The 14,600-nt window shown below is 39.4% G+C and overlaps 1 protein-coding gene across 3 annotated transcripts in view; it reads left to right on the top strand.

The window, feature by feature from the left end:
• The window catches only part of PSMA6 (proteasome 20S subunit alpha 6), a 36,121-nt gene extending 21,739 nt beyond the window's left edge, over positions 1-14,382 (top strand). For 2 of the 3 annotated variants that reach the window (XM_031001729.3, XM_004055088.5), the window contains exons 2-7: positions 4,675-4,769; positions 5,612-5,693; positions 7,579-7,734; positions 9,783-9,961; positions 11,264-11,358; positions 14,157-14,382. In XM_031001729.3, the coding sequence (XP_030857589.1) occupies positions 4,675-4,769; positions 5,612-5,693; positions 7,579-7,734; positions 9,783-9,961; positions 11,264-11,358; positions 14,157-14,214 (665 nt within the window). In that variant the 3' untranslated portion in view covers positions 14,215-14,382. The remainder of the gene's footprint in view (positions 1-4,674; positions 4,770-5,611; positions 5,694-7,578; positions 7,735-9,782; positions 9,962-11,263; positions 11,359-14,156) is intronic. The other variant, XM_055361307.2, reaches the window with a different exon arrangement.
• The last annotated feature ends 218 nt before the right edge of the window (positions 14,383-14,600 follow it).

Genomic DNA, 14,600 nt, shown 5'->3' with positions numbered 1-14,600 from the left:
TTTGGGGATGCATTTACCAACCTACCAGAGGGTTAATGATTTTATTGGCTCAAAGAACCAGTTTTTGACTTAGCTGGTTTTTCTCTTGTTGTCTGTTACTGTTTCTTGATTTCTGGCCATGTTGTCCAGGCTGGTCTCAAACTTCTGGGCTCAAGCGATCCTCCCCATTCAGCCTCCCAAAGCAGTGGGATTACAAGCATGAGCCATCACACACAGCCAGAATCACTACAAATTTAGTGGTGTTTAAACAACACACTTTTATTATGTCATAGTTTCTTTATGTTTTTCATTTGTTTTTCTCTGTTTTCAAAATTTTTTATATTTTTGGTTTTCAGATATTGGACCATAATGAATCTATATGTGATTTTCTGTTTTCATTTTGCTTGGAGTTTTCTGAGGTTCTTTAATCTGAAATTTTTTTGTCTTTTGCCATATTTTTAACATTTTTAGCCATTATTTCTTCAGATTTTGTTTCCCCATTCTTTGCTCTCCATATAGGACTCCAGTTATACATATCTTACACATTTTGATGTAGACCCACAGATTCATTGTTTTTTTCAACTATTTTTTCTGCCTTTTTAACATTGGATCATTTGATGCATTTTCATATTCACTCACTCTTTCCTTTCTCATCTCCATTCTACAGTTAACGTCCATTTGGTGAATTTTTAAATTTTACGTATTATATTTTTCAGTTCTACAATTTCCTTTTGCTTCTTTCATTTTTTCTTTGCTGAGATTTCCTATCATTTTTCATTTTGAGAACATTTTCCATCATGTCATTGAGCATAGTTATAATGGTTGTTTTTAATTCTTTGCTAATACAGCAACATCTGGGTCATCTCAGGATTGTTCTTTTTGAGAATTAAACACAATATTCCTGGTTTTTGTTGTTTGGTTTTGGTTTTGGTTTTTTAGTTTGACTTGATTTGTTTTTTGGTATATTGAGAGTTCTGGATTGTATCCTGGACATTTATGAATGTTATTTTATGAAGACTGTGGATTCTGTTATATTTCTCCAAAGAGTATTGACTTGTTTTATTCTAATAGGCAGTTAATTTGGTTATTCTCAAGCTACAAAGTCTGTCTCTTGGGTGGCATCTTAAATCTCACTCGGTTTCTTTTATCCTTAACTAGGCCGCTTGGAGTCTGCCTTGTGTGTGTTGTTATGGAATCTGCCAGAGATTTGGGCAGTGTTTATATATAGAAGTTGGGACTCTAACTCTCTAGTGCTCTTGTTTCTCTCCCTTGTTTTCTGGCAGCTATTGTTACCCCAAACTGTTCTCTAGTTCTTCAGGCCAAAAAGACTGAGTTTTCTGTGGGAGTTCAGCCTTTACTGCTCTCAGATTATGAGCCACAAAAATGGGAAACTCAACTCATGCCATTCCTTTCTCCCAACTGTTGACTTCCCCTCTAGAATCTGACTTTGTGGTGTCTTTAGGTAATTGTTGTTTTGTTTAGAGTTAGTACTTTTTATTTGTGGAGGGCTGATCTGATAGAAGCTTTATTAGCCATATCAGGATCAGAATCAAGAAGCAGTTTGAAAGTTGTACAGCTAGTCCTCCATATTCAACCCATATTCATGGGTTCGTCATCCATGGATTCAACCAGCTGCAGATCATAAATATTCAGGGAAAAAACTGCTCCTGTACTGAACATGTACAGATTTTTTTCTTGTCATTATTCGCTAAACAATGTAGTATAACAACTATTTAGCATTTACATTGTATTAGCTAGTGTAGTGTAAGCTAGAGATAATTTCTTTCTTTTTTTTTTTTTTTTTAAACGGAGTCTCACTCATTGTATTAGCTCGTGTAGTGTAAGCTAGAGATAATTTCTTTCTTTTTTTTTTAGACGGAGTCTCGCTCTGTAGCCCAGGCTGGAGTGTAGTGGTGCAATCTCAGCTCACTGCAACCTCCACCTCCCAGGTTCCAGCGATTTTCCTGCCTCAGCCTCCTGAGTAGCTGGGATTACAGGCACCTGCCACCATGTCTGGCTAATTTTTGTATTTTTAATAGAGATGCGGTTTCACCATGTCGGCCAGGATGGTCTTGAACTCCTGACTTCAGGTGATCTGCCTGTCTCTGCCTCCCAAAGTGCTGGGATTACAGGTGTCAGCTACCACGACTGGCCAAGCTAGGGATAATTTCAAGTATACAGGAGGATATACATAGGCAATGTGCAAATACTGTGCCATTTTATATCAGAGACTTGAGTTTCTGTGGATTTTGGAATCCATGGGAGGTCCTAGAACCAATCCCCACAAATAGCGAGGCACCAGCTACATTTTAGAAGTTATCTGTAGTGTAGGCTGAGCGCGGTCGCTCACACCTGTAATCCCAGCATCTGGGAGGCCGAGGTGGGTGTACTACCTGAGGTCAGGAGTTCAAGACCAGCCTGGCCAACATGGCGAAACCTCGTCTCTACTAAAAATACAAAAATTAGCTGGGCGTGGTTGTGCACACCTGTAATCCCAGCTACTCGGGAGGCTGAGGCAGAATTGCTCCAACCCAGGAGGCAGAGGTTGCAGTAAGCCAAGACTGCACCACTGCACTCCAGCCTGGGCGACAGAGTGAAACTCCATCTCAAAAAAAAAAAAAAGTTACTTGTAGTGTAATGGGATGGTAAAATTTTGCTATTATAATTAACCAATTAAATTGGGGGTTATGGCTCATACCTGCTGTAATCCCAGCTACTCCAGAAGCCGAGGCAAGAGGATCATTTGAGGCCAAGAGTTTGAGACCAGCCTGAGCAATGTAGTGAGACCCCATCTCTAAAAAATTCTTTTAAATTAGGCATGGTGATACCCACCTGTAGTCTCAGCTGCTCAGGAGACTGAAGTGGGAGGGTCTGAATCAGAAGTTTGAGGCTGTGGTGAGCTATGATTGTGCCACTGCACTCAGCCTGGGTGACAGAGCAAGATGCTGTCTCTTGCTCAATAATGATAATAATGATAAAACCAGTTAAATCCAAGCCATATTTGAAGATTTCTTTTCTTTTGTTTCTTTTTTTTTTTTTTGAAACGGGGTCTTGCTCTGTTGCCCAGGCTGGAGTACAGTGGTGTGAGCACGGCTCACTGCAGCCTTGACCTCCTGGGCTCAAGTGATCCTCTTGCCTCAGCCTCCCAAGGAACTGGGACCACAGGTGCACCACCACGCCTAGCTAACATTTTTTTGTAGAGACAGGGTCTTGCCATGTTGCCCAGGCTGGCCTCGGACTCCTGGGCTCAAGCAGTTCTCCCATCTTGGCTTCCCAAATTGCTAGGATTACAGGTGTGAGCCACTGCACCCAGCTGAGGATTTCCTTTAAGGTGATTTTTCTAGAATCATTTTTGCTCTGTTCTTTTGTTCTCTCTTAAATATTTAGCCATTTAGAAATACTTGATGATTTATTAGTTTCTATTAAAAGAGATTCTTTAGCCTGATAGGCAGTAGCTTTCTTAGCTGGTCGTCATCACCTGTGGCTTTTTGAACAGATGAGGCCTTGGCTCAGACTCAGTGCCCAGAGTAACACTCGAAGACAGAATTTTGAAATAATCTGTTATATGTCAAAATGTAAATAATGATTAGGATTATGAATAATTATTTAAAAGTTATCTTCTGTGTTTTCATATTTTCTACCATGAGCACGTATTGATTTTTGTTGCTTTTCCCCTGATTACAAAATATGTGCCCAGGCCAGGAACAGTGGCTCATGCCTGTAATCCTAAGGTGGGAGGATCACTTGAGCCAGAGTTTAAGACCAGCCTGGGCGACATAGCAAGACCCCATATCTATTTTTAACTAAAAATAAAATAAACAGGCCAGGCATGGTGGCTCATCCCTGTAATCCCATCACTTTGGGAGTCTGAGGTGGGAGGATCGCTTGAGTCCAGGAGTTTGAGACCAGCCTGGGCAACATGGGAAGACTCCATCTCTACAGAAAAAAAAATTGAAAATTAGCTGGGTGTGGTGGTATACACCTGTGGTCCCAGCTACTCGGGAGGCTGAGGCCGGAAGATCACTTGGGCCCAGGAGGTCGAGGCTGCAGTGAGCTATGATCATGGCCTGGTGCTCCAGCCTAGGCAACAGAGCAAGACCCTATCTCAAAACCCACCAAAATATGTGTCTGTTATTAAATTTAAATATTGCAGAGGCTGGCCTGGTGGCTCACGCCTGTAATCTCAGCACTTTGGGATGCCAAGGCAGGTGGATCACCTGAGGTCAGGAGTTCAAGACTAGCCTGGCCAACACAGTGAAACCCCGTCTCTAGTAAAAATACAAATATTAGCCAGATGTGGTGGCACGCGCCTATAATCCCAGCTACTTAGGAGGCTGAGGCAGGAGACTAGCGTTAACCTGGCAGGCAGAGGTTGCAGTGAGCTGAGGTCGCACCACTGCACTCCAGCCTGGATGACAGAGCGAGACTCTGTTTCCAAAAAAAAAAAAAAAAACTTTATTGGAAATTGGGTGCATCAGCCTAATGAAAATAATTTCAGTAAAATGAAAATGGAAGAAATGGAGTTGGTTTAACTGTGACTTGTGGTCATTATTATTATTTTGACTTTGCACATCCTGGAATGCTATATGAGCATTCTGTGTTCCTGTGGCTCTTTCTCATTCTTTTTAATGACTATTATTTCATTGCAAGAATCTACAATAATTTATTCCAACTTAAAACTGTTCTGTTTTCCAGAATATGCTTTTAAGGCTATTAACCAGGGTGGCCTTACATCAGTAGCTGTCAGAGGGAAAGACTGTGCAGTAATTGTCACACAGAAGAAAGTACCTGTAAGTAATACTGCCCAAATAGTTAATAATTGCAGAATATAAGAATTTTTCAGCCAGGTGCAGTGGCTCACACCTGTAATCCCAGCACTTTGGGAGGCTGAGGTGGGCAGATCACCTTAGGTCGGGAGTTCTAGACCAGTCTGACCAACATGGAGAAACCCCGTCTCTATTAAAAATACAAAATTAGTCAGGCATGGTGGCACATGCCTGTAATTCCAGCTACTCGGGAGGCTGAGGCAGGAGAATCACTTGAACCTGGGAGGTGGAGGTTACGGTGAGCCAGGATCACACCATTGCACTCCAGCCTGGGCAACAACAGTGCAACTCCGTCTCAAAAAAAAAAAAAAAAGAAAAGAAAAGAAAAAAGAATTTTTCAAGGGTTTGTAGAAAAGTGTATTTTTATATACAAATATTAACATAATCTTGCTTTGACCCTGCTTTCCTGTCATCCAAGAAGTGTCTATTGAACGTCTATATACAGTTCAGCTGTGTGGACAGAATTAACTTATTAAACTTCATGGCATGATTATAAGCATAACGGTGTTTCTAAGTCTTTTGTCTTTGGGGACCTTGAGACAAATTTTTATTAAGCTATTGCTTGTCCACAGGAAAAGTATCATCTAGAAAAGGTAAATAGAGCCCCTCGAAACCCTTTTTTTAAAATTGATTTTAACTATAAAATGATCAGAAGACATTTATTATACAGTTTATTTTTATGGTTCCATAGTATTGTTTTCTCCAAGAAGCAGGGCAAATTAAAAATAAAAACATAATTTTTTTTATAACTACACAGAAACCTGTATGCTTTTTTAAAAATTATCTTTGTTTATTTTGTTTATTAGGACAAATTATTGGATTCCAGCACAGTGACTCACTTATTCAAGATAACTGAAAACATTGGTTGTGTGATGACCGGAATGACAGGTAATTAATGTGTAGATATACAAGACATCTGTAGATATACAAGCCTTTTGTTATTTCCTTCAAATTATTTTGAGTTTTGTATTAATTTTAAACTTATTGCCTGATTTTCAGGTGCCATGAGTGGATTTGCAGTCTTCTAAGACTAGTATCAATATTTTAAGAGTATTGTGAGCTTTTTTGAAATTATACCTATAATAGAATTAGATGCTTATGCTACTGTCGGAGAAACTGGGCTGAGGGCCCTTTCATAGATGATTTTATCTTATTTCAGCTATAGTTAGTAGTTTAAGGGGACCTAACTCAGTATATCTCAAACCTGGTAATAATGGCATCAGTTAGAAGTGAGTGAGAATTATTATGAAAATTATTTTAGGTTGGGCACAGTGGCTCACAGTTGTAATCCCAGCACTTTGGGAGGCCAAGGTGAGAGGATTGTTTAAGACCAAGAGTTCAAAACCAGCCTGGGCAACATGGTGAGACTCCATCTCTATAACAAATTTAGAAATTAGCTGGGGGCTGGGCACGGTGGCTCACACCTGTAATCCCAGCACTTTGGGAGGCCAAGGCAGGCGGATCACTTGAGGTCAGGAATTCGAGATCAGCCTGGCCAACGTGGTGAAACTCCGTCTCTACTAAAAATACAGAAAAAGGCTGGGCGCAGTGGCTCACACCTGTAATCCCAGCACTTTGGCAGGCCAAGGCAGGCGGATCATTTGAGGTCAGGAGTTTGAGACCAGCCTGGCCAACATGGTGAAACCCCGTCTCTACCAAAAATACAAAAATTAGCTGGGCATGGTGGCACATGCACACCTGTAATCCCAGTTATTCAGGAGGGTGAGGCAGGAGAATTGCTTGAACTCAGGAGGCAGAGGTTGCAGTGAGCTGAGATTGTACCACTGCACTCCAGCCTTGGCAACAGAGTGAGACTGTCTCAAAAAATAAAAGCAAAAATACCAAAAAACTTAACCAGCTATGGTGGCAGGTGCCTGTAATCCCAACTACTCGGGAGGCTGAGGCAGGAGAATCGCTTGAACCCAGGAGGTAGAGGTTGCAGTGAGCCAAGATCATGAGACTGTACTGCAGCCTGGGCAACAGAGCAAGACTCCATCTGAAGAAGAAAAAAAAAATTAGCTGGTATGGTGGCACACACCTGTAGTCCTAGCTACTCAGGAGGCTGAGGTAGGAGGATCACTTGAGCCAAGGAATTCAAGGCTGCAGTGAGCTATGATGGCTCACTGGGTGCCAGTCCAAGACCCCATCTCTAAAAAAATAAATGAAAAACTAATTTAAGCCTAAAAACAAAGATTAAGAAAGATTATTCTCTCTCAAGGCTTTTTTTGGTTTTTTTTTTTGGAGAAGAGTCTCACTTTGTCGCCCAGGCTGCTCCGCCTCCTGGGTTCAAGCAATTCTCGTGCCTCAACCTCCCAGGTAGCTGGGACTATAGGAATGCACCACCACGCCCAGCTAATTTTTATATTTTTAGTAGAGACAGGATTTAGCCATGTTGGCCAGGCTGGTCTCAAACTCCTGGCCTCAAGTGATCTGCCTGTCTTGGCCTCCCAAAGTGTTGAGCCACCATGCCCTGCCTCCTTAATGCTTTTTCTTTTGGGAGTTACTGGATACTTGTAGAAACTATTTTGACTGCTGATGAAAGGCTCAGTATAAAAGGGGAGTACTGTGTAGAGAGCTTCATGTTTTTAAATTTTTTTCATATACTTGTTGATGAGTTATTTAGTATTCATTGGGGGAGAAAAAGCCATAGCGGACCCTTTCTCTTTAACTCATGTATGTCTATATGGTGGGAAAATTGCCTGGCTAAATTGCCTGGCTTTCAGGTTTGTTCTTTCCTTCTAACCAGGTAAATCTTTGTTTTTTATGCTATAAGCTGACAGCAGATCCCAGGTACAGAGGGCACGCTATGAGGCAGCTAACTGGAAATACAAATATGGCTATGAGATTCCTGTGGACATGCTGTGTAAAAGAATTGCCGATATTTCTCAGGTCTACACACAGAATGCTGAAATGAGGCCTCTTGGTTGTTGTAAGTATGCTAAGAGGTCTCCCAAATAATTGATGAATTGAAACTTTTTACAGAACATGTATACAGAATTATTTAAATAACACTTGAGTTCTGAACATGTGGTTTGGAAAATACATAGAGTGGGAAAATCTTTATAATAAATCAGAACTAAAGGATAGGTTTCACAACAGTATGTCGGGCATTATCTTTAAGCTTTAGATGCTGTTAGACTTTTTATCAAAGTATTTCCATTTGGAGTATGTGATTTGAAAGATGCAAGTCCTCATTATTAGGATGTTGTAATGAGGTTCTACTGCAATTCGAGATTACTAATTCCATAGAAATACCTACATCAGGCATCTTAATAATGTAGCTGTTTGTTTTGACCACCCTAAAGAATTAGGGTCATATACAGGTGTGTGATTCACATTTTTAGAATAAATTTCTATTTTTGAAAACAAGTAAAATTGTATTGGGAGAGGGATGAGATTTACTGATTTTTAGATGTGATGTAATAAATTAGCATGAAAAATTCAGTGCATGTTTGTTTCTGACATTGTGTCATTCATTTATGAGCATTAAAGCAGTCAGTGTAATGATTTCTGTTTAGCATCTGACCCTCTTGACTTCTCACTTAAAAATTACTTAAATCATATTCATCTTGCAAGACCTTGAAGGAAAGAAGTATTTGTTGTTTCCCCAAGCAGTAAGTGGGTACTTTTTTGTGTTGCCCTTACATTTTGTATATATCAAATATAAGAAAGCAGTCAAACCATTAAGTACCTTGTTACCTGTTCTACTGAGTAGAAAGAAATGTAATGATGGTGTTTATTTTAATTGTATTCCTATAATATGGTAACATTAGAATTGTAGTAACAAAGTTACATGTATAGAATTTAGAGCTTGGTTTGTGTGACTTACTAGAGGAGTATATACCAACAGTAATGAAGATGGGCAGTGTAAAGGTGAGCAGGTAGCCTGTAAGTGTATTTCAGTTTGTGCCAGCATTCCCAAAGTGTGTCCCATACACTGTTCCCTGGAACCTTAATAGGTATTTCTATTAAAAAAAAAAAAAAAGTATTTCTCGGTCAAACAAACAGAAGAACTACTGAGTTAAAGTTAAATAGGTCAGTCTACAACAGAATATTTCACAGCATTTAATATGCTATTATTTATTATCTGTTTCCAGAAAAGGTATATGAAAGTGTTTTTGGGCCAGGCACAGTGGTGCACACTTATAATCCCAGCACTTTGGGAGGCCGAGGCAGGAGGATCACTTGAACCCAGGAGTTCAAGACCACCCTGGGCAACAGCGAGTCCTCGTCTCTTAAAAAAAAAAAAAAAAAAAAAAAGGTTGGCCAGGTGCAGTGGCTCACGCCTGTAATCCCAGCACTTTGGGAGGATGAGGCAGGTGGATCACAAGGTCAGGAGATCAAGACCAGTCCTGGCTAACACGGCGAAACCCCGTCTCTACTAAAAACACAAAAAATTAGCTGGGCGTGGTGGTGGGCACCTGTAGTCCCAGCTACTCGGAAGGCTGAGGCAGGAGAATGGCGTGAACCCGGGAGGCGGAGCGTGCAGTGAGCCGAGATCATGCCACTGCACTCCAGCCTGGGAGACAGAGCGAGAGTCTGTCTCAAAAAAAAAAAAAAAAAAAAAAAAAAAGTGTTTTTGAAGTTTATTTGACCAGGCAACATCTTAAAGGATTAGGGTTCAAATAAACATGCTTGGATAACAGCAAGGATTGGAAACACTATTTTTAAATTGTATTTGTAATTATTCAAACTTTTTTTAATCTGTGATAAATCCTTTTGTGAAATGGGAATTTATCGTAATTATTCAAACTTTTTTTAATCTGTGATAAATCCTTTTGTGAAATGGGAATTTATCTGTTACCTAATTTACCTGTGGTGATAACCTGTATTTTATCAGTTTTCTTAAAGGAAAATACATATCCTAAAATTGATGGCCAAAGTAATGATTAGCAGCAGCTATGTGACACCACCAAGAAAGAGGAGATGTCATTGTATAAAGCTAAAACATTTAATTAGGGTCTTTTCTCTTTTTAGGTATGATTTTAATTGGTATAGATGAAGAGCAAGGCCCTCAGGTATATAAGTGTGATCCTGCAGGTTACTACTGTGGGTTTAAAGCCACTGCAGCGGGAGTTAAACAAACTGAGTCAACCAGCTTCCTTGAAAAAAAAGTGAAGAAGAAATTTGATTGGACATTTGAACAGACAGTGGAAGTAAGTCAACCAAAAGGAGCTGACTTTTTTTATGCTATATAGAACAGTGAGGATCTTTGTATAATTTCTATACAAAGCTATTCCTGAATTACATCCCAGGATTCAAGTTGTCAACCTAATAATGAAATTGATATCCTACAGCTGACATAGGAAAATTTGAGTTGCTTTTATTCACTTAATTCCTTATTTCATAATGTATTTGAGGTGGCTTTCAACAAAACGCATATAATAGGAAAATATAAATAAAAATAGGAACCAGCTGGGCATGGTGGCACACACCTGTAGTCCCAGCTACTTGAGAGGCTGAAGCTGGAGGGCTGCTTGAGTCCAGGTGTTCGAGGCCAGTCCTATTTACTGCCAAGAAATTAAAAACAAAAATTTTAGTAGATTTTGGGTGTAAGTCTGGAATTAAAGCCATTCTGAAGATGCTAACAACATGCTTCTGATAAATGACCAAGAAAAAATTACCATCTAATGCTTTTACGGTTGGTTTGGAAGTATGCTTAAAGGAGATAAAAAGCTAGTTCATGTTCAGGAAGTACTGGGCCCTGTCTAAATATTTCTTAAAGGTTTCTTTTATTGCAATTCATAATTAATTACATAAATAACCACATCCGGTATAAAAACACTTAAGGTGGCTCACACCTGTAATCCCAGCACTTTGGGAGGCAGACAGATCACCTGAGGTCAGGAGTTTGAGACCATCCTGGCCAACATGGCGAAACCCTGTCTCTACGAAAAATACAAAAACTAGCCAGGCATGGTGGCAGGCACCTGTAATTCCAGCTACTCAGGAGACTGAGGCAGGAGACTCGCTTGAATCCACGAGCCTGAGGTTGCAGTGAGCCAAGCTGGCGCCACTGCACTCCAGACTGGGCGACAGAGTGAGACTCTGCCTCAAAAAACAGAAACAAAACAAACAAAAAACACTTAAAACATTCTTAAATCGTTTTTACTGTAAATTCCTTGAAGATGCAGAGAGTATCATTCATCTTTATCCTTTTCCCATTTCACCCCAAGTGCTAAGTGAAGTGTAGTGCCTGGGTCATGAAGCCAATAAATCTTTTTTATATAAATCATCCTATTTTAATTAATGGACTCCTTTATTATTTGCCTTGGTAGAAAACAGTTTCTCATCATTGGGAGGCAATACATTAGAGTTAAGCAGTCTGTTAGTAACATTGAACTACCTCATTGAAACATGGAGCTCCTGATTGACTCATGATTTGAATAAGCTAGGAATGAGAAAACCTTGGAATCTCTAAAAAATACTATATTTTAACATTAAATACTTTTTTTCAGACTGCAATTACATGCCTGTCTACTGTTCTATCAATTGATTTCAAACCTTCAGAAATAGAAGTTGGAGTAGTGACAGTTGAAAATCCTAAATTCAGGTGAGTGATATTGTGGGCCACATGCAGACTAGAAAGGTGGAGGCATGTGAGTCCATGTGTCCTATAACTTGTGCGGGAAATCTTTTTTCTTTAACTGTCATAGTTTTTGTTTGTGTGTTTGTTTTTTTCCCCAGCACCTGAGATCTGTTTTTAAAACTTTGGACTCTATTTAAGAGTCAGATATGAAAGCTTTTCTCCTTATTTCAGAGTGATTTTATATCTAACACCAGAGATGACATAAAGTTACCTTCCTTATGTAAGGAAAAAAATTAGCATAAGTGTTTTCTTTTTCTTAGTTTAAGGCCAGTACAAATTCAATTCCCAAAGTAGTAGTTTGCAAGTTTTTCAGATAGAACTTTGGTTATTTAGTGGTTATTTAAGTAGAACTTTGAGGAGCAATATGAGCTACTGATATATGTCAGACCCTTATCTAGAGATCTTTGGAAAGCCCAAATTTTGAATACAGCTAATTGACTTGCAGTTGCTGGATGTGTGTGTGTGTGTGTGTGTGTGTGTGTGTGTGTGTGTGTGTGTGTGTGCTTACTCACTAAGTTACTCCCACACATCAGCCTTATAGCTTCCATGATTCAAATCCATACTGAGTGCTTCGTATAATCAGCTCATTTAATCCTCCCAGCAGCCCTATGAGGCAGTTGATATACCATGGACCAGGATGCTCTTATATTTAATGAAAATACTGCAGTTAAATCCACAGATACAAGGAACTACTGGGAGGCATTTTAACTATTATGTGTATCTATTCTTAGATCACAACCATAAAGACACATGGTCTTGGTTGTGGTGTGGGGTACGGGAGTGGTAAACTAAGCTTAACTAGACCTTGAAGAGGTTTTTCGTTTGTTCTTTTTTTTCCTAATTTGTTCTTTTGGTTGCCCACAGATAAGTCATATAAACATGACAGATTCAGAAAAATTCATAGGACTTAAAAAAAAAAACAAAAAACAGGAGCTGGGTGCTGTGGCATGCATCTGTAGTCTCAGCTCCTCAGGAGGCTGAGGCGAGAGGATGGCTTGAGCCTTGGAGTTGAAAGCTGTAGTGCACAATGATAGTGCCTGTGAATAGCCACTGCACTCTAGCCTGGGTAACATAGTGAGACCCCATCTGTAAAAAAAACAACCGACAACACCAAAAGCGAATCTATCCTAGCTTTTCTTCCCGTAGGAAGAAGTCTTGTAACTTGGGTTGGGGTAGGGGTGAGGGGTGGGGGCAGGGATCAAGTTGCTTTTGAAAAAGATGCCTTTTTTTTTTTTAAGTAAAAATTTCAGCAAGAATAATTTTAAAATCTCTCTAAGGAACCTACAATTAGTTCTTGTTTTCTTTTCTGTTTGGAGACCTTCCTGCCACCTTTAAAATTGTATTTGTTATTTTTAAAATTGGTAAGGAACCAAAAATCTTGTCTTCAAAAAACTTTGTATCATTTATAAATTCTGTGATAGTAAATATATGTAAATAATTACAATACATAGCATAAGCATCAACAACTATTTAAACTGCTTGATATTGCCTTCAGTTGCACTAAAAAATGTCCTTTTGACAAATTTCACTTTTTAGAAGTCTAGTAGTAATAGGTCACATTAACAAGGTTGCCAAACAATTGCTTCCTTTCGAGGCAAGCATCATTTAGAAAATACATGTTCAGGGCCACACATGGTGGCTCACACCTGTAATCCCAGCACTTTGGGAGGCCAAAGTGGGCAGATCACTTGAGGTCAGGAGTTTGAGACCAGCCTGGCCAACATGGTGAAACCCCATCTCTACTAAAAATACAAAAATTAGCCAGATGTGGTGGTGGACGCCTGTAATCCCAGCTACTTGGGATGCTGAGGCAGGAGAATTGCTTGAGCCTGGGAGGCAGAGGTTGCAGTGAGCCAAGATTGTGCCACTGCACTCCAGCCTGGGCGACAGGGTCAGACTCCATCTCAAAAAAAAAAAAAAAAAAGAAATATATGTTCAACATGGAGCACTCTCTGGCTGGTAGACTATTCATAGAATTATAACTTTATTTTCATGAACTTCTGAATCTGAACACTTTAATATGCTTAAAATTTCTTCATGAATTTTTATCTTTGAGCTGACATAAATTTCAGTTATACTACATATAAATGTATTTTGACGGCTGGGCAAGGTGGCTCACGCCTGTAATCCCAGCACTTTGGGAGGCCGAGGCAGGCAGGTCACGAGGTCAGGAGTTCCAGACCAGCCTGGCCAGTATGGTGAAACCCCATCTCTACTAAAAATAGAAAAATTAGCTGGGCATAGTGGCACATGCCTGTAGTCCCAGCTACTCAGGAGGCTGAGGCAGAAGAATCGCTTGAACCTGGGAGGCAGAGCTTGCAGTGAGCCGAGATCACACCACTGCACTCCAGCCTGGGTGACAGAGCAAGACTCTGTCTCAAAAAAAATAAAAAATAAATGCATTTTGACATAGAAGCTAAATAGAATACTTTATAGTTTAGCTTTATTTATGTTATTCAGTTGAAATATTTTCTATCTTAGCTGCAACTAAAGAATTTTATTTTCAAGATACAATTCTAAATCTGATGTCAAAGAAGTAAACATTTTTGTGTGTAGGTGAAGGTGGTATAATATCTGGGAATTCCTTCAAAATCTGAGGGAAGATAAGTGTGTGTATAGATTTTTTAAAGATTGGTTTATAAATTGATAATTGTTAAAGTAGGTTGATAGGTATATGGGAGTTTATTATACTATCCCACTTTTACGTGTGTTTGAAAAAATTTTTTTTAAATCGTTGTTTTTTTCCCCCTTTTGCCTTCTAGGATTCTTACAGAAGCAGAGATTGATGCTCACCTTGTTGCTCTAGCAGAGAGAGACTAAACATTGTCGTTAGTTTACCAGATCCGTGATGCCACTTACCTGTGTGTTTGGTAACAACAAACCAACATCATGGAGGTCCCTGGATTGAAAAAGGAGCCTCTCCCACTCCTCCTACCACCGAAGTGGTTAGGACTCTATATAAATAAAAACAAGGCTTTTGGAAAATAATTGCATCCTGTTGTTTTCACCTCCTATTTTAAAATTTATTTTTGACACCTAATGTACATATTTATGGGGTGCAATGTGATGTTTCGATACATGTATATATTATAATGATCAAATTAGGGTGATTAGCATATCCATCACCTGAAACACGGTGTTTTTGTGGTGAGAACATTTAAAATCCTCTCCTCTAGCTATTTTGAAGTACACAATACCTTATTAGT

This window comes from Gorilla gorilla, chromosome 15 (genome assembly GCF_029281585.2).
Source record: "Gorilla gorilla gorilla isolate KB3781 chromosome 15, NHGRI_mGorGor1-v2.1_pri, whole genome shotgun sequence".
Taxonomy (NCBI): domain Eukaryota; kingdom Metazoa; phylum Chordata; class Mammalia; order Primates; family Hominidae; genus Gorilla; species Gorilla gorilla.
This window is presented reverse-complemented; position numbering and strand designations above follow the sequence as displayed.